General features: G+C 41.0%; 3 protein-coding genes across 3 annotated transcripts; 1 reads left to right on the top strand and 2 right to left on the bottom strand.

The window, feature by feature from the left end:
• Positions 1–8,894: 8,894 nt before the first annotated feature.
• On the bottom strand, positions 8,895–9,725 carry LOC118112440 (U6 snRNA phosphodiesterase 1-like). Its single transcript, XM_035161751.1, has one exon. The coding sequence runs from the start codon at positions 9,723–9,725 to the stop codon at positions 8,895–8,897; it is 831 nt and encodes a 276-aa protein (XP_035017642.1).
• A 900-nt stretch (positions 9,726–10,625) lies between these two features.
• Positions 10,626–12,401, bottom strand: LOC118112660 (CTD nuclear envelope phosphatase 1A). Its single transcript, XM_035162161.2, has 2 exons — positions 12,391–12,401; positions 10,626–11,359 (listed from the first exon to the last, which is right to left on the bottom strand). Exons 1-2 carry the CDS (start codon positions 12,399–12,401, stop codon positions 10,651–10,653), a joined length of 720 nt encoding a protein of 239 aa, XP_035018052.2. The 3' UTR covers positions 10,626–10,650.
• Positions 12,402–13,894: 1,493 nt separating this feature from the next.
• On the top strand, positions 13,895–15,373 carry LOC118112659 (tripartite motif-containing protein 16-like). Its single transcript, XM_047340710.1, has one exon. The coding sequence runs from the start codon at positions 13,910–13,912 to the stop codon at positions 15,356–15,358; it is 1,449 nt and encodes a 482-aa protein (XP_047196666.1). The 5' UTR covers positions 13,895–13,909; the 3' UTR covers positions 15,359–15,373.
• Positions 15,374–24,229: the final 8,856 nt, after the last annotated feature.

The following is a 24,229-nucleotide window of genomic DNA, read 5'->3' as shown; positions in this document are numbered from 1 at the left end:
AACATTTGCAAGTTTAATGCTTCGCTACTCAAAATCTCTTCCTCAATGAGGTCCACTTTTTCCCATTACATGTGCCAGATGGTTCCCATATCTCAATCTATTGGAGTTAAAGGATGAATAGCATCTGGTGTGTATACACAGGAGTGTAAGACAGAGATGAACTATCTGGAATACGTTGCAGATGCATGGCTATCCCCATTTGGGATGGTCTCATTCACTGTCCCCAGAAAAACTCTCATCTGTGCTGTTCTTTATCACAGGTGGAGAAGTTAAACACATGTGCATTGTCTAACCAACCAGTGAGTCCTCCCGCTTTAAGTTTTCCGAACCGGAAAATACTGATTGAAAATAAGTCTGAATTAAAACTGAGTCTAACCTTGTGCTGTTTGAGTGTAGTCTCTTCTTTGCCTTTTGTAATGAGCTAATTTTTGTCTCCAGTGGCCTCAAGGAGCAAGGCACATTGCCTGTTCCAAAGACAGATTTCTATTTTCAGTTTTACACAAAAAAAAACTGACACGATGAAGACTTCCAAATTCCTATCAGCGGACTCCCTGTGCTTTTCCATCATGTCATTTATAGACACTGCAAAAACTCAGCTTTGAAAAACAAGAAGAAAATGTAACCTGCCAATCATGTTTTTAACAAGTATAAGTATCTAGCCACAAAGAAGATAGTGTGGCCAGACTAAAATCAACTACACTCTAAAAAGTGAATGTGAGTAATAGTTGAAGTAATGTAAAGTTTTGAATGAATCACATTTAGTTTGCTGCTTGAGTGGTGGCAGTCCACATTTGTGTACCTTATCAACTTAATAAAAGAGCTTGGTCCTTGAATCCAAATTTCTTCTTGGAGTCAAAGTGTCTCATTTAGTTTCTCTAAAATAACCATTTTGCGTCTGACGTCATGACGTGAACGTCTGTTTCCTCCGGCGGTATTTCTTCACGCGGTTGATGCCATCTTCCTTTTCATACAAGAAGGTAAGTCAAATGCATGATAAAATCATATTTTCTTATCAAATTATATATCATGTAAGGTATTAAATTCTCCCCTGATTATGTTGTTAAGTTTTCATAAGAGGTAATTTGGTAATCGCTTATCGGTGCATAGCTGCCAAGTTAGATTAGCGAGCTAACATGCTAACATATAGAGTCCTCCATTCTGTTCTGTTCATATGCGGTCACTTCGGGTTTGTTTGTGTAATTTTACAGTTCTGGTTAGTGGCTCCGTACTTATACTGGAGAAGAGTCGGGCCGCTGCCCAGAAACAAGCTCAGCTCATGCGGCGCAAACACACCGGTACACACCCACGCCGGCCGGGGCAGGAGACAGAGAGGACAGCGAGGAGAGCAGGAATATATATATATATATTCACATCAAGCTAACTCTGTGAATCAAGGATTTATTTCACCCACGCTAGAGTTGGTGAGTTTTTCATAGTGAAAAGATTAGCTCACTGCTGTGGAGTTTATTATTTTGTTCTGTCGAGTTTGGAAGACGTGTGTTTTATTGTGGGTTATCATTAACAAGGCAAATAAGCTTGTCTTAGCGCGGTCAACTAGAGTAAGTTTGTATTTAGATGGTGTACGGTTTGTTTCTTGTTGAGTTAGGAGTCTCCGGAGTTCATGTTGTTGGTTCAATGGACGTAGCGAACGTCACTGCTCGCACACATCTCCCCACTGAAATGGTCGGGGGGAGAGGGGCTGGGGTGCCTCGGCTGGTAGCCGCTTGTTGTGCCGGAGACATGGCGGCGGCCCTCGTATTTACGTCGGGAAATATGGAGACGATGCTCGCTGTGTGAAAGCACCACAGGTAACTCGTTACGCTAAGCGTACTCAGCTCAGTATTTCTGTGCCAGGGTGACATGAAATCCTTTGTATTAATGTTGGGACGTATGGAGATGACGGTGATAAGTGCTCACTGTGTGAAAGCACCGCAGATAACTTGCTCTGCGGTTATTGTTACATGTTACCAGCTCAGTATTTATGTGCCAATGAGCAGCTGTGTTGGTTTCTCAACTAGTCACTGCTGTGTGCCCATTGAGTCCATAAACAGGGGCATTTCTGTTGAAAAGAGCCTACAATGAACCTACATGTAATACTGTTTAACTGTACGCAGCTCTAACTAGAGGCTGATTAGACTTTTATATTCTTAACATGATTTTGTTCCAAACTGATGGTGGTTACTTGAGCCCAGGACACAAGCTTCATTGGACTACCTAAGGTAAGTTAAAATCCAAGAATGAAGAGCTGCATTTCCATTGACAAGAATTTAATGTGACTGTACGTACAGGGCAGTGTCTTCTGAAGTGAGCCAAATAATTATACTTTCAACAGTAACCGTAGAGGTCATGTAGTGGTTAACATGACTATTTTAACTTGAGCTTTAACAATAGCTTTTGTTGATGTATACTTTAGCAACATTTGTACATAATCTTTCCTTTCAGAAATCAGTATTAAAAACACGTGATTATTTGATATTCGTGAGTACAAAGATGTAATGCTCTATACATTTTCTGAATGGAAAATTCAATGACTAAAGAGATATATATATATGCACACATCGTTTCAGTGAAAAGCTCAAATAATTGAGTAGAAATACTCTTGATTATCTTTAGCTATTTATGTCGTTTACATATTGAATAATAATAACTAATAACTAGTTACACATTTTGGGATTTTTTAATAGGAGAAAAAGGGCAGGGAAGACATCCAGAAAACGGCAGGATCAGTATCGAACCTGTAGCTGTTTCAAGAGGACTCAAGCCCCCTTACATGGTGTACAAAAATAATTATTACCTCCAATTTAAAAAAATGTGAACTGTGATTACTAGCTGTCTGGCGGATTAATGTAAAGGAGTAAAATTCCAATATTTATAATAATACTAAAAACTAAAATGAAGAAAAGAAGTTTAACATCAAATGGAAACACTAATGGAAAGTATAACAGCCACAAAATTGGGCAGCACTTGAGTAGAAATACTCAGTTACCTTTCACCACTGAGGACAAACTTGCAGCATTTCTGTCTATGTCACGTTTTACTTTCAATTGCTCTTGCCACTTTTTTTGTATCTTGACAACTAGATAAATGATTGCTGACGTTTAATAATTCCTGCATTATTTAAAACCATCTCAAATTCATGTCATTACATTTTCTATTGAAAGCAATAGAGCAGAAATGCCATTTAAAAATCACATCCTGGTGGACAAATATCATAAACCTCTAATGTTACGGGTTCAGGTCTGACTCTTCTATCTTCCCTGTCACTGTCACCATGAATCCTGTTATTAAGCCTGATATATTGAAGGTAGAAACAACAAGTGGGGAAAGAGAAAATTACACAGGAAGTTCAAACTTCTTCTGCAAGACTGATTCCAATCGTTGAAATTGCAGTCTCCCTTTCAAATTTCTTGACATTCAATCTGGTGCTGAAACCGTACTGTACTTAATGTTTTCTCCCAAGTCAATTCCACACCATATTTTGTCATTCTGTCAAGCTCCAGACTCCACTTTGCCGTGGTGCACTGTAATTGGACTGAAAGCTGTCCCTGCAGTCATTTCAGACGGCTGCTGCTGGGAACGAGTCAATATTTGGATTGAAGATCATCCCTGTAATAAATTTTACATTACATGGAAGGAATCAATATTTATAAATGATTCCCTGTGTTTAACCACTTGACTTAAGAGTGTTCCTTGCAAATCCAACATGACAGCAGCACAGCATACCTCCCAACAAGCAGTGTGTGTGTGTGTGTGTGTTTGTGTGTGTGGGGGGATCCTGACAATATAACAAACCATCCATAAATATATATCTGATCTATGTGCACATACATGCACAAATTGTGTGTGTGTGTGTAGCTGTGTGTGTATTTTAAGTATGTGTATTTGTGTAAAAGTTCTTGCACTGCCATGATTTGTGCCTCTGTGCTGTCTTTCAGATTCTCCTTTTCCGGAAACTGCATTGATCCCACATCCTCTGCCTATTGTATAGTAGCATTCCCAAAATTCCATGTTCTCCGCCCTAGATCACAAATGTCTGCTCCCAGTAGCTCGCTTCTCGATAGGTGGCGCTGGTTCGCCATCACCTGACGTGGACCTTGGTGACCCAGGCAACGCCTAAGCCGCAATGACCTTCTAATTTACGGTTGGTAGGCTGGTAGCATTAAGAGCCTTACCTATTCATATCAATTAAATTACATTTGTTTGCATAGCGACAAATAATTATAATGTATATCTATTATCCATAGAGATATACATGTTCCATATTCCATTTCATTTCTTAAAATTTGTCATCAGAGAATAGATTTTTCCATTGCTCAGTCTAATGGTGAAAGAGGGAAGGAAGGAACTGAGAGGAAGCAATATGGAAGCAGGGAGAAAGAGGGTGTTGGTGACCAGAGAGAGAAAGATCAGAGAGGGAATAATGTCCACATATATAACAATACAAAAAAAATGGCACTCAACAGCTGGCCTGACACCACGAAAACTGCTGATGTGCAACTGATCCGTCTCACATTTCATTAATCACACATCCAGCCCATCGAGACAGATCACACAAACCCTCGATCAACAAGATAGCTGTTTTGAATTGAAGAAGATTGATTATGCTAATCATTTACAGGTAATTGCTTATCTAAATGTAGGCATCCTTCACGAGGTGTCTTAAAAAGGTCACCAGGCCTAAATGGACCACTGGCTTTCTGAAAGGTAGCAACTGTTATACCGAATGTGTTATTGTTGCATTGCTACTCTTTTTGTTCATGGAGGAAAACTTTCGAGATAATGCCATTATTTATACCAGATAGTACTTGTTTAATAAATGGTAAAACAGCCTATGTCACAGCTACAGAACTGCATATTTGAGTGTTTCACTCACTGTGTGTGTGTGTGCTCTTCTCTGTCTCTCTTCACACACAAACTGATAATCACATGGGATATTTGCCATCTAGTCATATATTCTAAAATAGTTATTAATTGATGTCAGATCACGTCTTGTGTTGTGTACCAGGTTTAAACGTGTGTCTCATTAACTCTGGAGAATCCAAAAAACACAGAGTAAACATCTGTTCTGTACGTGTCCCAATATCGTCATGCAGAAGGTTGTCACAGATTGTGGTTATTCTCGCAACTACTCATTTGACTTTGAACTAGTTACTTTTTCGTTTGCATAGCACTGTTGAGTCTGTTAAAAGCAGATATTGTTGTATGTTTCTGTGTCTAAGATTTTGGTTTTAATTAAATGCAGCAATGTAAAGGAATATTCCTCTGGACACTGGTCGTTTTGGTTATCATTAAACTTGTTTTTGTGTTGGCATACTGTGATATCTGTACTTTCTAGGTTGACTGCACATCTTTCATTTAAATTTGAAGTTGAAAATTTCTCACAGGTTCCTTCATTAGGGTGATGGTGGGTCCGCCAGACAGTTGGAACCACAACCAGTAAGTGGGTTGTCTGCGTGGGAACCAAGCGGCAACATCCCGGGCTGAGCAATGAGGCCAATACGGAAGTGCAAAAAGCTGCAGTTCACTGGGTGGCCACTTGAGGCTGGCTCCAAGAAGGAGTCAATTCCCATTGACTCCCATGTTAAAAAGCCCGACTTTAGAGCAGAATTAAACCTGTTTACAGCCTAGTTCAAAAACCTTTTTCTAACTCACTTTAAATTATATAGAGGTTTGAAATTATGAATAATTATCACTTGATGGACAGGTGACGTCACCGTTAGCTCGCGACTCCAGCTCCTAGCCTGTTGCCTGCTCGGCTTCACCTGAGCTAACAGGCTAACAGGCTAATCCCAGTCACTGAACACAACCTGAGTCTGTGGAGAAGTTTAACTCACATATCGGATGAATAATACAGTTTGATGTTCGGCTTGTTCTCCTGACGGAGAAGCTAAAGACGTCTGCACTCCAGTTTCTGTGGTAAGTAAAGTATAGTATTTTATTTATGTGTTAGTGTTAGTAGTGATGAGCAGGTATCAGTGTCTCTGTACCTGGCTTGTTAGCTTAGCTCCGCTAGCCTGCAGGCAAGATACCAGCAGTAATGGCGATGCTAACGGGACCGTACGGGAGTTATTAAACCGACATGAACCGGTCCACACAGCAGAGAGAAGCGTTATAGTTTATGAGGATGAATCTTTTAAACTGAGACAGGCGACTGTGTGTGTTTGGAGAATAAGCTCCACCACGTTAAATATCTAATGTTATGTAAAGTTGTTTCACTCGTTAGTTGTAAGGGTTTGGGTTCCACCTCTTTTGGAAGAGGTGTTTTCTGTTTACATCCCTGTGTTTCATGTTTTCGCACTCCAGGTTCTGTTTCCTGTTTTATTTTGTAGTCTGGGTTCTTGTGTCTCGTGTCTAGTTTTACTTCCTGTCTGTGATTGTCTGCACCAGTCCTCATGTGTTACACCTGTGTCCCATTGCCCCTGCCTTCCCTGTGTCTGTATTTAAGCCTCTGTGCTTTCCTTTGTCGGATTGTTGTCTATCATCGTTGTCTAAGTGCCGTGATGTCCGGTCCTCCTGTGTTTCTGTATCCCGTGTCTCCTGAGCTCCAGTCCTGTTCACCTGTGTAAGCCTCCTGTGTTTTCTTTGTGCTTTTATTTCTTCAGTTTTACACTTTGAGATTCCTGCGTTTTATTCTTGTTATTCTTTCATTAAAAATACTCTTTAAGTTTAAACTCTGCATCTGGGTCCATATTCTTGGTCGGATTGTTCTGTCAGGATTTGGTGAGGCAGATGGACCCAGATGCAGAGTTTAAACTTAAAGAGTATTTTTAATGAAAGAATAACTAGAATAAAACGCAGGAATCTCAAAGTGTAAAACTGAAGAAAAAAAAGCACAAAGAAAACACAGGAGGCTTACACAGGTGAACAGGACTCAGGCGAGCCTTCTGAAACACAGAGACCCGAACATCCTGGCGCTTGATAGTGATGATTCCATTCCAGATGAAAGCACAGAGGCTTAAATACAGACACAGGAAGGCAGGAGCAATGGGACACAGGTGTAACACATGAGGACTGGTGCAGACAATCACAGACAGGAAGTAAAACTAGACACTAGACACAGAAAACATGAAACACAGGGATGTAAACAGAAAACACCTTCTAAAAGAGGTGGAACCCAAACCCTTACAGTTAGTAACTTCAGTATTAATGTCATATTAGATTATTGTTCAAGAAAAAACGTTAGTGCAGCTGCTGCAGTGGGAAACTCCTTGAGCTGAACTTTGTTATTGTGGCTATATGGTATATAACGTAATTTAAATAGTTAAAATTTTTACCAGAAACAGATTTACTGTGATCACCTGAAACGTGAGTATTTAAAGTCACAGCTGCATTTTAAGAGCAGCTGTTTAAAGTAGCATTACGTCTCCTAAAGCTCTTTATTCAGAGTATTGGTGTTGTAACGTGTTACAGTGAAAACTAAACATGTCTGCTACATTCAGTTTTTACATCGTTAATCTTAGGCAGACTTTACTGAATTATTGTGTTAAATAAGTGGACATGCAGAATAATGTATTTTTTTGTAACGTATAAATAAATTATAGGAAGTGTAACTTTACTAGAACAGACAGTCACATAGAGAACCTGAGGCTGATGTCCACCACCTATTTCCGAAGCTGAAGTGAAATGATTATGATCTGATGAACTTTTAAGTAATACTTATTTTTACCATGTAAAAGTCTGTTAAGGAGTTAACCTGGCACATGTATGACTTTACGTATGTGTATTTGTGTTGAATGTTCCTCTAGGTGACTGGATGTCCAACATGAGACACAACTGGAATCCAATCAGACTGAACACTGAGTGTCATCACTTCAACACTGACTCAAGGTACAGACCTGTTTTCATAACTTACAAACAATCAGAGCAAAGTATTGCACATAATACATAATGCATTAAATTAGCAATACTATTAATGTGGAAGAACTCCATACTGTACATTCATTGTCTTGGTAGTGCACTGTTTAATCCAAAACCATTTTCAAATACATAGTTGAATATCCACAGAAAATAAGGATACAAACTTTGTTCATAAGTAACACTTCCTCTACAATAATGCCATACTTTTATATTTACTGTCATTGTATTAGGGACGGACGAGCCTGAAAGACACAGCTGTGCTGACCGTGTTCTGTCTCTTATGGCAAAGAAGAAAAATAAAAAAACACTGGGTTTTTATCTAAAGTGTGTCAGAACCCTGACAATAATTTATCTAAACTAAACTAAGCCAACACAAAGGAGGTATGAACAATAACCCACGTTACTCTCACACAACCTAAAAAGGCCTATCAATAGAAAAGTTCCAACAACAAAAATAGCTGTCTTTCAGTCCCTAGCCATGACAAAACCCCACAGGAGATGCACAGTTCTTGTCAATGAGTCTCTTTTATTTTTCCAAGAAAAGAGATGAAAAAACTAGGCCAATGAGAAAAAAGAAACGCCAACAAAAAGAGTCCACTTCAGGATATGTCCAAGGAAAACCAAAATATGGAAAAAACACGGATAATCCACTCCAAAAAAAGGGAAATAATGATCGCACCAGTCAGTCAGTGTGTGAGTCAGCTCTACCGACAATCATACCGGCAGTCAGCTGACTGTCAAGCGCTTACTTTTCTGCGGTTGGTATATGTCCACTTCACTACGTAAACCTCCCACCGATCAGGAGAACTGTCTCACCGGACTTTTTTTTTTTTACACTCAGTAGAAACTTTCAGTGGTAAAATAATGCAGAAAATTACAATAACATTTATTCTTTTAGCCTTGATTGTCTTCGCAGTTATTAAAGGAGATTTGTAAACACAGTGAGTAACAGTTGTAATGCGGATGGAAGATCCCTCTCCAGGTTTTGCAGTGTGGCCAGTGACCTTTGACATGAGGTGTTTCACTCTCGTCTGGTCTTACGGCTCCAGGGGGAAGCAGAAGGTTTTGTTTCCAGTCCTGCAGCGCAGCTCCACGCCGTCCAACCTCAGGTGAAACGGTCCTTCTTCACGTTCATCAACCACACACTGCAGCTTCTGAATACATTCCTCCATCTTCTCCCTCATGTCTCCGACACACCAGGCCAGACTCACATGGAAAGACAGCTCCTTGTAAAAAGTGTCCAGGCAAAACTCTGTCATCGTTCTGTCCACAACTCGGACCACGTCCAACAGCTGAGTTTGACCAGAACACACTTCTATTCCCAAGAACGTCCTCGTCTTCTCAGCGTTACAATAGACCTTCAGTTTCCTCGCAGAGCAAACTAACTTTTTGCAGTGGGCCAGGTCTGCCCGGAGGCTCTGTGTAAAGGGTTGGATCCAGTGGTGTCTCAGCACCACCGTCTGAGACAGGCTGAGGTGGAACTCCTCCTGTTGGGTCAAATCCACAACCCCGTCGCTCGCAGCGGAGAACAGCTCCTCCAGCACCTCCTCAAACTCCTCCTCAGGATGGTATGGTAAATAAACATAGGTGGCCCAGTTTCCTCTCTCGTGTCTGAAAGAGCGGATCCGTCCACCGTGGTGGGAGCTGTCCTCCGTCTCTGGATCACCGTCATCTGGGAACATGGACATGAGGGAACCAGGGACAGGCAGCCTTGTTTTGGTGACCTGTGGTTCAGCTCTGGGTTTCTTCCTCACCGGGCAGCCATCCTCTCCTTCCTCTTCCTCTTCACACGTAGGAGAACCATCTTTGTTGGGAGCAGTCTCCTCCTGGTTGTCCTCCTCTGAGCTGCTGCTGTATCTCACCAACATCCTGCGGTCAAAGTAAATGTGGAGGAGACATGTTTAAAAAACTGATGAAGACATTTTCCAGCAACTGGCTTGACTTCCTACGTCACTATCAGGCGACCGCTAATAAACAAACAAAAAAGGGGGGGCTCTGTCGGTCCGTTACAAGGTGCTGCAGTGCTTCATGTAATGAAAATAAGAAACTCACTATAAAATGATGTTTTATGTTGTGTATGTTCCAGCCAAGACTGGTTCTTACAGTTTATTCTGTGTTCAGCAGGTGGAAGCACCACAGATTTCAGACAGAACCAATGTACTGGGCTCTGGGTTTGTACCCTCATGGTTAAATGCACATATTGTAAGTCGCTTTGGACAAAAGCGTCAGCTAAATGAAATGCAATGTACTGAAAGAAATAAAACATTGTACAAATAGATAAAATGTCTTTCTACCTCATCTGTAATATTCAAGGTGATAATCTCCCACAGAGCTGTTGATAACAGTCCACATCAAGTCTCTCCACTTCTCTGTGTGAAAACATAATTATATAATAAATATGAGAACAGTGGTGTGTGGAGATTATAATCATATCTAAACTGTCTAATTCACTGTAAATTCCATAACAGGCTAAATAAACGAGGTGGTAATAGTAATGGTGGTTATACCAGCCTGTATCAGAACATTTGTGAAACATAGTTACTATCACATGCAACTTACACATGTAGCGTATTGATATTAACTTATTAAAATTTAAATCAAGTGACAACCAAACACGACTCTGTAGTAGTGTAGTTAATTTGCTTCAATCTGTTCATTACACGTGTTAAATAAACGGTAACTTTTATAACAATTACATATTAAAAACCACTTGAGGCATGTAAGCATATGATTATGATAATAGATGGTAGAAGAGGCTGGTTAACAAGTCCCCGCCCCTCTTGATGCAGCCAATCACCAGAGTCGATGCTGGTGGAGGTTTCGACTAAGGACGGAGTGCACATCAGCAGTGAACCTTAGTGCATCCAGCATAGGCAGCAAGTTAAGAAGTTCTGTGTCACTAGGGTCGCTGAACCAGGAATTGATGGGTATTGCATTGTCTGGATGGCTACGATAAGCACCAGGCGAGTTGTCCAGGATGACAATACTGGACAGGTCGTCGTGTACTACAGACAGGTCTTTAATATAACTACCTAGATCCAATGTACAATGCTGTCTGTAGTATCTGCGTTTCAGGACGTTCCTGTTGTTGTCCAGTTTGTCTGCCACTGCTGAGCCATAGATCTCCATACTGGCTGTGAAAACCACCAGCTCATACCACTGGCTCACCAATTCTAAAAAGGAGTCAACATGTGGCCTTTTATGTACAAAGAATCTGACTGGGTGCTTATCAATGACGACTTTAAGGATAAAGTCTGGCGGCGTGCCAGGTCTCACTGTGGGTCTGAGGACCCCGTCGTGGTGAGAGTGGATCAGCGTCTCGTCCAGGTCCAGAACCAGAATCTTCCTCTTTACTGCATTGAGTCTGGAGATTGGCGATAGAGGCAAAGTGTCGTATCGCACCGTCTGATACTGGATTATCGTCCGTAGGTGCTTCCTGAGGATGTACATGATGAAGACCCATATTCTCGACGTGACGCAGAGAAAGGTGCGGATGCCGGGTCTTCAGCATGGTGACGAGCAGGCGCGGACCCCCAGTCAGTCAAACTTCAATCCTCGGTGGACAGCAAGGTTGTTTTGCCCCCAAGTTGCTCGGGGGTTGAACTGCAGAGGAAACCTGCCTGCTAGTGAGTCAGACCCCGTCTGTAGCCACAGTTGCCAAAAACTAGCGATTCAGATTAAGCAGAGGCCAAGCGAAACGTGTGCGTTCCTCCCTCCGCGCACTTGTGGCCCAATTCGCTTTAAATGCAGCTCACTGGTATCGTCCTGGTGAAAGACAAACGTGGGCAGGGGAAAAAGAAGCTGTCGCTGCTGCTGTGTGGACCTTAGCACGCAGCTAGTTGACAAGCTAGCACCGGAGCTAGCTTGTGCACCAACGCTTAGCTAGTTGCTGCCGAGCTACCGCTAGCTCGACGGGGTGACCAACTTGAACCTCGGACAAAAAATACCCCAAAAAGAGCTGCAGGGCCGCTCGCTGTCGAGCACCGGCTCAGTGCGACTTCACCCTGTGCGGCGTCCAAGGAGAGGCAGCCTCGCCAAAGTCTTATACTGCTTAGTAATTGTGTTTTTTGGACTGCATTCAAACATGAAGTGATATTACGTTTGGATACGTGTAGGCTATATTACATGTTCTTATCTCATTATTACTATATTTATAAATATACATATAGAAATACCGGATTGTACATATTGTACTCAATAGGCTACATAAATGTGCATATCTTTATCTGATTCAATATTTGGTCTTTTTTGCAGATATGCAAGTTGAAAGTATTGTTAGTTTCCATTTATCTGCAAAATTACTAGAAAATATCTTTCCTTCACTTGTGTTTAGTCTAGCAGCTTTAGGTCTCGCAGGAGAGACAATTTCAAGGTGTGTTAGCCTATAGTGTTTTATATTACAAATACTTAGTCAGTTGTACTTTCCGATTCACAGAACAGTCTCAGGGCATATCATGACAAGACTGCCAAGGGGGTGTAACCAGTTTCTGATGCTAACGGTAATGGTGTGTCTTTCTGTGTAATGACCTTTACTCATGCATCATTTTTAGATGTTGATAGAGAGTTGAGCTGTTGTTAAAATTATGTAAAACAATCTGATACACACAAATGTGGTAGGACTTGGCAGTGATGTCAATGGAACATGATGCTTAATGAATGAAACTGGAACCCTGCTTTCTTTTCAATGAGTTACATTAAAATAATCAAATTTGCTATGACTTTAGTCCACTGTCTGAAATCATGATGGTGAGAAGCTGTTATTAATGTATCATTAGCCAATTAATGTTTGTGCTTACCTGAGTAAGCACTCAAACATAAAAAAATACACCAAAGGCATCTGCCTCAAAACTGTGGCATCAAAGGCAGCTGCACCTCCAGACTTTTTTGTGCGTCTGGTCATGATACACAGGTGTCCCGATTTTTGTGAAGATCGGTCAAAGCTAACTGAGGGGCTTTGTTAAAACTTGGTAAAAAGAGGGTTGTGAACAAGAGCAGAAGGAGCAGCAATCTGTTTCTTTTCAGAGCAAGTGAAACTATTCTACAGTCACTGGCACCAGTTGACATGGCGCAGCAAGAAAATCAACTGGACAGAGAAAGATTCTGGTGTTCGTTGTGTCTGGATCTGAATGATCCTTTGTTAATTGACTGTGGACACAGCTACTGTATGAGTTGTATTACAACCCACTGGGACAATGAGGATACGAGAGGAATTTACAGCTGCCCTCAGTGTAGACAGACCTTCACATCGAGGCCTCAAATGGATTTTTTCCTGCCACAACCGGAGCCCAAGACCAGAGCTGACTTCTTGGAATATTCACAGGAAATCACACTGGATCCAAACACCGCATACAGACATCTGTTATTTGCTGAGGGAAACAGAAAGGTAACACGTATGACAGAAGAACAGTCTTATTCTAATCACCCAGACAGATTCACTGCTAGGTCTCAGGTCCTGAGTAGAGAGAGTCTGACTGGATGTTGTTACTGGGAGGTGGAGGGGAAGGGGATAGGAGGAGGATTTTGTGTAGCAGTCGCATACAAGAATATCAGCAGAGCAGGGAACTCAATGAATGAATGTGGATTCGGATTAAATGATAAATCTTGGGCATTTCATTGTTTTGGAAAGAGTTATTACTTTTTTTACAACAACATCATGACTCCAGTGTCAGGTCCTCCGTCCTCCAGAATAGGAGTGTACCTGGATCACAGTGCAGGTGTTCTGTCCTTCTACAGCGTGTCTGAGACCATGACTCTCCTCCACAGAGTCCACACCACATTCACACAGCCTCTCTATGCCGGAGTAACGGTTTATTATCATGGAGACATAGTTGAGTTGTGTAAACTACAGACTATTCTACAGTCACTGGCACCAGGTGAAATTGTGCTGCAAGAAAACCAACTGGACAGAGCAAGATTCTGCTGTTCGATCTGTCTGGATATACTGAAGGATCCGGTGACTATTGGCTGTGGACACAGCTTCTGTATGATCTGTCTTAAAACCCACTGGGACAATGAGGATGAGAGAAGAATCTACAGCTGCCCTCAGTGTAGAATGACCTTCACACCGAGGCCTGTCCTGGCGAAAAACATCATGTTCGCCGATTTAGTGGAGGAGCTGAAGAAGACTGGACACCAAGCTGATCCTGCTGATCACTGCTATGCTGGACCTGAAGATGTGGCCTGTGATGTCTGCACTGGGAGAAAACTGAAAGCTCTCAAGTCCTGTTTGGTTTGTTTGGCCTCTTATTGTGAAAAACACCTCCTGCCTCATTTTCAATCATCGCCATTTAAGAAGCACAAGCTGGTGGAGCCCTCCAAGAAGCTCCAGGAGAACATCTGCTCTCATCACAATGAGGTGATGATGTTCTACCGCACTGAACAGCAGTGTACCTGTTATCTCTGCTTTGTGGATGAACATAAAGCTGCAGCAGAAAGGACTGAGAGGCAGAGAAATCTTGGGCTGAGGAGACAAACAATCCAGCAGAGACTCCAGGACAGAGAGAATGATGTAAAGCTGCTTCAACAGGTGGTGGAGGTCGTCAATGAGAAGATCTTCACTGAGCTGATCCGTCTGGTGGAGAAACGAAGCTCTGATGTGAAGCAGCAGATCGGATCCCAGCAGGAAACTAAAGTGAGTCGAGCCAAAGAGCTTCAGGAGAGACTGGAGCAGGAGATCAATGAGCTGAAGAGGAAAGACGATGAACTGAAGCAGCTCTCAAACACAGAGGATCACAACCAGTTTCTACACAATGACCCCTCACTGTCACCACTCAGGGAATCTGCACACTCATCCAGCATCAGTATCCGTCCTCTGAGGTACTTTGAGGACGTGACAGCAGCTGTGTTACAGGTCAGAGGTTTACTACAGGACATTCTGAGTGAGACAAAGACAAAGATTTCACAGATTGTGTCTCAAGTGGATGTTTTACTGCCACACCCAGAGCCCAACACCAGAGCTGACTTCTTAAAATATTCACAGGAAATCACACTGGATCCAAACACAGCAAACAAACATCTGTTATTATCTGAGGGAAACAGAAAAGTAACAGTAATAAGTGAAGAACAGTCTTATTCTAATCACCCAGATAGATTCAATTATTTGTATCAGGTCCTGAGTAGAGAGAGTCTGACTGGACGTTGTTACTGGGAGGTGGAGTGGAGAGGACGAGGAGTTGAGGTAGCAGTCGCTTACAAGAATATCAGCAGAGCAGAAGACACATATGAATGTATATTTGGATACAATGATAAATCTTGGTCGTTAGATTGTGATAAAAACAGTTATTCTGTTTTTTACAACAACATCATGACTCCAGTGTCAGGTCCTCCGTCCTCCAGAGTAGGAGTGTACCTGGATCACAGTGCAGGTGTTCTGTCCTTCTACAGCGTCTCTGACACCATGACTCTCCTCCACAGAGTCCACACCACATTCACTCAGCCTCTCTATGCTGGAGTTAGGGTTTATTGTTATGGAGTCACAGCTGAGGTGTGTAAACTCAAATAGACTTGAGTCATTAAAAGCAGTGATTTAGATTTGGTGTTTAAATCTTGAACTTCTTTTGTCTCCATGTTTGTTGATCAAACTTCGTCGTCTTGACGTTTCTCCTCAACACAGAGATCAGCTGTCAATCAATCAAACACTGACCTTCCTTTATCACAGATATTTAGTTCTCACTTTGTAAAGATAGAAATCTATAAATACACTGACATGAATGTGTTTGAAGGAACTAATGTTGCTGTTATTTTCTAAATCAATGTAGAAATAAGGTTCCCGAATGTTTTATAAATTGTATTGATCCAGATCATTATCAATGAGATGATTATTTGTTCTTTTCTATTCCACACTTGAGATGGAGGTGAAACAAACTGATTGTATGGATAAAGTGAATGTGTCCATGAAATCACTGAACAAGAGTCATTGAACAGACTTGACTGATGAAATGATCAATAACCCCAGAGTGTCAACATGTCCAACAGATCAACTACACTTTGGTTTGATTTACAGACCATCAGTGTTATGGGATGTTTGGTCAGATATTAAATGTGGAACCTAGACATTTAAGAAGCTGTTAAAGGTTTGTTTTTATTATGGCTCATGCTTTAAAGTGTGAATCCACTCCTCCCCATTGTATTTACATATTTAGTGTACAGGCATATTTATCTGCTGCTGTGTAGGTTTTTCTCTTTTTGATTTTAATGATCTGAACTAGCAGTTCCATTGGAGATTGTCCTGATCGCGTCCCACAGAGGAGTTTTTCTGCAGCTCTCCATCACATTTGTTTCTTATACATGTGAACATACATTTAAATCTCTCATATATGTATAAGGCAATACAAATCAAATGTGTGAAGAAGCTGAAAGTTTAAATAAAGAATAAATCCAGTCTGTTCTTTTGTCTTCATTCCAGGATCTCATTCAAAGCTGATGGAGACAAAGTGAAACTAATGTGAGAGAATAACTGAGTCAGTTTTCCTCCTGAAACAACACAAACCACAGTGTTCATGTTCAGGCTGTGTCTTTTCAGGGCAGATAACAAATATACTCAAGTTCTAATACAAGTCCTGATTTTTACCAGTGCTCTTTTAAAATGACACATTTTACCACCTGTTCAGATTTCCACATCCCTCGACTGTGGTGTAAGATAAAATACTTCTTATTCACCATTTGCAGACTTTGATCTCACCCAGCAATCATTAAACTTCCTCAGTAGATACAGTGTGATTGGATTTCTTGAAAATATAGTCTTCTCTGTGAAGTGAACGAGTCTGATGACAGCTCAGAGACACTGAGGACGATGGACAGTTTCTATAGCTGATCCAGTGAAGGGCAAAGGTCAGAATTTATCAGGAGGGTGTTTCTGGATGAGATTAGCTCTTTGGTTCACACACACACACACACACACACACACACACACACACACACACACACACACACACACACACACACACACACACACACACACACACACACACACACACACACACACACACACACACACACACACACACACACACACACACACGATTAAAACAAGTGTGCTCTTCGGCATCGTCCTCCACACACACGTCCAACCAGGGCATCCTTTACTCAGTTAAAGTGTGAGTCTTGGATTTGAAATGAATTCTGCAGGAGGGCGTGTGTTCAACAAAAGGAGCTGAACTTTACTAGAGTACCTGCCTGCAGACAAGATGGTGGACCTCTGCAACCTCTACTCCGTAGGCGCATGCACACCAGACATCTCTGCACTTGACAGGAAATGATGCAATTGTAGCAGCAGAAGTTGTTCTGGGGGGTGAAGTGTTTGAGCCCACAAAACACTTCTGGAGTTTCAGGGGTAAACAGTGTTGCAGCAGAATCCAATACAATTGAAGTAACAGGTGACCGATTCTTCAGACCTAATAAAACAACAGAAAAGAACTGCTCCTGTGGTGTCATCCAAGTGTCCGCAAGCCCCGACATTCAGATTCCACTGGAAACGGCCTCACTTAGATTACAAACTTGGTGTAAATGAGGCCGTTTCCAGTTTGAATGTCGGGGCTTATGGGGATAGAGTTGGTGATGTAGAGCAAACTGTGACTATTCCAGATCAAGATCATTCAGACGACGCACATAGTCAAATAAATGTTTGGCATAAGAGACCAGGAGAGGGTGGAGACTGAAGCTGTGTGAGTGGGTTTTAATCTTCAGAGACTTTAACAGACTTTGGTGTGAAACAGTTGATCCCAACAGAAAACGACAGATTCAGTCGATCGATTTTTTCATTTCTGTAAACATTAATATGTTTATTTATCTATTCAATAGGTTGTAACAGTAGAAAGGTGTAATGTACTTTCAAGACATTCTGTGTAGCCCAGATACCAAGACCATTGTATCCCTTCAGTCATTGTAAAGCACGGACAGTGCAGGACCTTCCCCAAACTCACGAGTGACTGTTTAGGTGCGAGTGGCCTCTGTTGGATTCAGGTATGATAGAATAATCGCCGTGCAGCCGGGCTTTAACGGTGGAGCGTTAGGAAACGTCCAGCTACAGTGTGTCTGTGAGTGTTTGCTGGTAACCATGTTCCACATGCTTCACCTCCACCCACACGGACCCTGAACTGAAGATAAATCAATAACCTATGTATTAATCCACCTTTGGGTGTTAGAGGATAACATTGGGTGTAGATGTCATCATATTATCCATGTAATCTCTTTAGATTTCATGGATAATGTGATTAAAATATTTGATATTAAAGGGGACATAGCATGCCCATTTTACCACAAGTTGATATGGTTCCTTGGGGTCTTAATGAAATGTCTGTAACATACTTTGGTCAAAATACCACAAGGATCATTTAAAACAGCACCCTTTTTACCCTGTATAAAACAGCCCTCCACAGAGTGACCTGTTTTGAGTGCCTGTTCCTTTAAATGCTAATGAGCCAGCTCCCCCCTCCCCCCTCTCCCCCCATGATTTTAAACGATATAAATTATCAAATATGCATCCCATACTTTGTATTCCCCTTCTGTTGTCCTGGATTTTTAATTTTACCAATCACATAATTAAATGTCCCCCTCTGCCCATCCACTACAAGCACACAAGCAGACAGACAGAGAGAAAGAGAGGTGGGGGGGGGGGGCTATGAAGACCATCATTTACCCCGAACCCCGACATTCAACGGGTACAACAACAAGCGGAGAAAACAGAATCGCGGGCTGACCTTATATATACAGTCTATGGGGCTGACCAGCGCGGAGAAATGCACGTCCCGTGTGAACAGCCAGGCGGCTGCGCGCTGAGAACGGCGCTGCGCTGCCTCGCAGCGGCACTTCCGCCGGTGTAAACCCCGCGTAACGAGTGGGGGGGCTCTGTGTGTTTGTGCCAGTGTTACAGTAGCGCTGAACACTGCGGAAGTCTTCCACACTGCTGGCTGTGTGGCGTTGACACAAATTCCAGCTCACGCATGGGAGAGCGAGCGGTCGCGCCCGAGCAACTGCTGCAGCCTCCCAGTCCCAACGATCCAGACAAATGCCACATGTGAGTGAATCGCGGGCTGACCAGCGGAGAAATGCTCGTCCGGTGGGTACAGCCAGGCGGCTGCGTGCTTGGGAACGGCGCTGCGCTGCCTCGCAGCCTCGCTGCCTCCGGTGTAAACCCGGCGTAACGAGTGTGGGGGATGGGGGTGGGCCAAGACCATGTAGGGAGACTTCCAGTGCCTTGTTACAACACAAAACCCAGGAAGCTCAAATCGAGTCACTCAAGCATGACGTTTCTGACTTAGAGGAACTATAACAAAACGCGCGAGTGTTTTTTCCCCAGAGTTTTTGGGTTGGTAGACATGCCAGATACCCCCATTAACCTGTAGAAGCACTAACAAAGTGGAATTTGCATGCTATGTCCCCTTTAACATATGGAGGATTGTTTTGTTTTTCATTTGTTTGATTTAAATTTATCATTAAGGATTTTAATTTCTTTCCTTAAATGTTTTTGTTTTTATTTAACTATTGTTGGAATTTAATAAACAGAAAATGAAATGCAAGTTATACAGATTTGATTTTATTAAATGACAAATTAAAAACTCAGTCAGTGAGTTTATTTTATTAATTCAATTTCTGTGTTTTATTTCATGTGTTCAGAGTATTTAAACATTTCATTCACACAGTACATGACACTACTTTAAATATTTTGTTAATCTGGAAACAGATTTTTAAATTTCATAATAAAATCACGTAATGCATTTATTAAAATGTTTCTATATAGAAATGTGTGGAACATCCTCAGACAGAACTCTGGTGCCAGGATTTTAAGCAGAGTAAACAGGTTGCAACACATCCGCCTGGTTTTAACCTCTTTACACTGACTCTCTGATTTGAAGCTTCTTTTTATGATTTGTAAAACTCCTAATGATCCGACTCCTCGATTTATCACAGATCTTGAATTCTTCAGATCCTCTATCAGGAGACTTTGAACTGATCCAGATTTTCAGTTAAACACTAAGACAGAGTTTTAGAAATAAGATTCAGAGACTCTGGAACAACTTTCCTGAGGAAATACAGCCGGCTGAGTCTGTAACTTCCTTTAAATCAAAACTTAAAACCCACTTTTATCAAACCACATTCCATGATATAATTTTAGTTTTTATGATTGTAATGAGTGGTCATGCTTGTCAGGTTTTTAAGGACCCAAAAATGCAGAGCAACAAAAGCAGGAAGTAAAGTGGGAAACAAACAAGGAGCAAAACTTCACACTAAAACAGGAAACTGAAATCTCAGGGAGAATATGACTGCTGTCAAAAAACTTTTGAGGACATCATTATTACTTTGCACTGTAACAATGTGCAACAAGTGACAAGTGGACACTTCACTGCATAACCATCTGTACATTCCCGTATTTCCATACGTATATTTATCTAGCCTATTGTGCATATCTTTATCCGATTTAATATCTGGTCTTTTTCTGCAGATATGCAAATCAGATAGTTTTTTGAATGTATTGTTAGACCAGTGACAACTGCCCCCAAACACTTATGGCAACTTTGACAGCTGCCTCCAAACAGTGTGGCATCAAAGGCAGATGCCTCAAGTGACATCATTTTTAGATTCAGTATTTGTGTGTTATTGTGATGTTGGAACAATCTGACAAATTTGTTCACAACTGAAAAACCTTAAGTCGGTTGCTGACGTAATCAGTAATAGACCAATTAACACAATCGTACAATCAGCTCCATATGGCAGCTTTTAATTTTAACTTAACAAATGTTACACTTTTGTCAAAAAACTCCATGTCCACCTCTCACAAGCACCTAACATCTTACTTTTTAGCCAATACAGATGTTTGTTGTGATTAACGTGAACACTTTTTAAATTATTTACATGCCTGTCACATCTGATCTGATATTTTTCTTTGCTTGCCATTAACACATAAATACAACACAAGTCTAAACAACTTCTTCACAACTCTGGAAATTAGAGGTTACGGTGTTAAATTGACTCCTGACCAATTTTAACAAGTTTTAATACATTCTTGCAGCTATTTTGTAAAAGGACATGAACACAATCAGAAATACAACACTAGCTATAGATCTGACAACATGAAGTTGTATCACTTGGGTTAATAGAGGAGAGGATTTATACGAACAATGATCAGTCAGTGTCTGTGTTTGTGCCACTACACGTACACACAGTAGTTATATTGTTTAACCCGAGCCATAGTATAACAGGGGATTGGCACTAAGCTTTACACAGAAGTACACACATACAGTGGAAACATAAACACTGCAGATGGAAACTTTGCACTTTCCTTTGGGACGGTTTAGGCGGTTCTGTGGACCGGAGCCAGCTGCCAGCTCTTTGGCTCAGTCCTCTGGTTTATATTCACACTGTTTTGGCCTTCAATCTCACTCACTGTCTCGCAGCTGTTCCCTTATTCTGTCTCTGTATCATGGAAACTGATTATCTCTCTCATTCTCTCATGCACCAGAAAAAGGCTGGTGTCAGTGTTGCCGTCTTTCAGAGTGAATAACAAAGAATAAAACATCAAGCAACAATGGGGCCCTCTCCTCAGCGCAGATTAAACGTCCTTGTTGTCACTGCGCAGTACGGTTATTTTCAAACTGAGAGCTGAAAGGACTTTTTGACAAAAGGTGCCACCGCATATCAGGGAGAACATTACAAGAAGTATTTTTGTAAACCTGGAATCAAACCCGCACCTGAGCGTTTTGTGGAAGAATTCAGTTGGTTCATTTTGATGTCTGAGACGAGTCGAAGAAGCAGAGGATCATCGCTGACTCGCTTTAATCCTGTCTGTGTTTCTCTGCTGTGATGCTCTGATGACAGACTGCTGATTTGTTTCCGCCTAACTGACAAACAAATATCAAAGAGTGATATGATCTCCCAAAAAGTGAAATGTGAATAGTTACATGTTCATTATTGAGGCTCAGATTAAAAACTCTGGATGTCAAACCTTTCATCTGTAACTGTCCAGTATTGACAGCTGTTATTAAACAGATACTGCATATGTAGATGTTTTGAGCCGTAAACTAAATTCTGGATGTATATATAGAGTCAACCATTTGGTACGTCCCTATGTTATTAAGTTTATAAACATATGAAAAAAAAGAGACGTCCTCCGTCCCGTCATCCCTTCATATATCCTGTGACACGACTGCTTCATCCCCGGCTTCCCCAAACACATATTCTTGCGCCTGTGGAGTTTCCTGGAGGCCACGACCATGGGGCGCCTGTGCCAGCAGTTTAAGTGGCTTAGGACGGCTAACAGGAAACTTCAGAGGTGAGCATGGCCGGCACCAGGATTTTTTCTCTATCTCTGCTGTGGCTGGTGATTTTTTTCAGAGTGACTTAAAAAAAGAAGGTTCTGGTTTTCCCTATAAAAGCACATATGGCACACAGACCATTCGATAAAGATATTGTCTTTAATTGAATTTTGCCAAATAATATATATATATATATATATATATGTTGTGTGTGTCTGTGCGTTAACAATGTTATTTCAATAATTGTAATTGTGAGATTGGGGAGGTAGGTAGGCGCATCTTAGCTCCGATTGCATTCTAAAAGGCATTATTTGAATTACTGGGGAGAGACATTGCAGCCAAAATTTACACTATTATGTCAGATTCTGTTTGTCTTATTTATTTATTCTTTTATTATATTCAATATTATCAAACAAATTATATTCTTACTGATTTAAATTTAAATTTAAACTGTTTTAGAAGTGTTTTCCAGAACAATCATGTACAACATTTATTTTATATTATATTCAACACGTAAAACCCTGGCATGGTGAATGAAAAGAAGACTGAGGTGTGTTAATACAGAATGTGAAGTAAATTTTCTACCTGCTGCATTTGCATAAATAAATCTATGAGAAGACCCCAGAGGGTGCGAATAGATGGAAATTCGCTCAAGGTGGAAAATAAACAGAAAGCCAAGTCAATTGAGTGAGACATCAGTCACACGTCTTTTCTTCACTCTGGGCTGAAAACCCAGTTTTCCTATTAAGAATCATCTGCACTACCAACCACTGTATTTGCTTTTGACTGTTTGTCTGTAATATGAAGCCTCGTCTGTGTTTGCTCTGTTTCTGTCCCACCTGATGTTCCCAAGCTTTAAGATATTGTGTGTGTGTGTGAGATAAAGAGCGATATAGACTCTCTGCTGCCACAACGTGTGCCAAACTTAGTGACAAAGATATGGTGTGTGAGTGTGAGAGAGAAGAGAGAGAGAGAGAGAGAGAGAGAGAGAGAGAGAGAGAGAGAGAGAGAGAGCTCAGGATATTGTGGCCGTTTGAGTCTGTACAAATGCTCGAGGCATCAGTGTCTATTTGTATTTGTGTGTGAGTGTGATGTGAATGACATTGTGGGCATCAGAATGTTTAAATAGATGAAGGGATTAACAGATTAATATGGATAATATGGATGAGGGAAAATGTTTACTGTGTGGTGGAACATCCATCTCAAACGCTGATGGGTAATTTGATATTTTGATATTTAGTGAGTACACACACACACACACAAACTGAAATCTGTATTCAAAACTATTCTTCTCATATTCATAGTTTTATGCTACACTACACCCATGGCGTTATTAGAGCTGTTTTACCTTTAGTTTTTAAAGTTAGCAATTTTCTTTTTTTAAACTAGAACCACCAAGGATCGCTGTTTATACCTAAAACCGTCAACGGGTACAATTTACCTGTGCGCCTGTTGCCACAATTCTAGTACAACAAAATGTATACTGTCATTGTATTAAGGCATTGTGTTCACAAAGGAATGTCTGAAGTCATTAAATGAGTTTGTTTAATCATCACCTGTGAACCTGTGTACCTTCATCTCATCCATTTTCAATTTAAAAAGATAATTGGAAAACAGGAATTTTTTCAATTTTAAAGTCCCATTAAAAGAAAATATTTGCATATTTGAGTGGTGTGATATTATTATAAAACGACATTCATTGCATAATGAGCTTACCCATGTTATTTAAATGACCAAAGAATCCTAAATAAACCAAATGGACAATAATGAGCCATAATAATAACAATAAACAACCACTGCACCCATGGGTGATTTAATGTAGCAAAGCAACAAAATCTAAATGAAAAAGTCAAGCGCACAATATTCCCCTTATCAATTTTTTCACAGTAAAACTTTATGAAACTTGACACACAGACACCATGAATAAGAGTGGGGTGAAATATTTGTGTCAACACTCAAGGATTTAAAAAAATTGATAAATAATACGAGCAAGTTACTGTCCCTTAACTTTTATCAAAATGTCTACTTTAAAACCTTCTGAAACTTGACATGCAGACAGTGGGGGTCACCATGAACAAGAGTGAGGTGAAATATGTGTCACCGCTCAATGATTTTTTTATAGT

Source organism: Hippoglossus stenolepis, chromosome 7, assembly GCF_022539355.2.
Source record: "Hippoglossus stenolepis isolate QCI-W04-F060 chromosome 7, HSTE1.2, whole genome shotgun sequence".
Classification (NCBI taxonomy): Eukaryota; Metazoa; Chordata; class Actinopteri; order Pleuronectiformes; family Pleuronectidae; genus Hippoglossus; species Hippoglossus stenolepis.
This window is presented reverse-complemented; position numbering and strand designations above follow the sequence as displayed.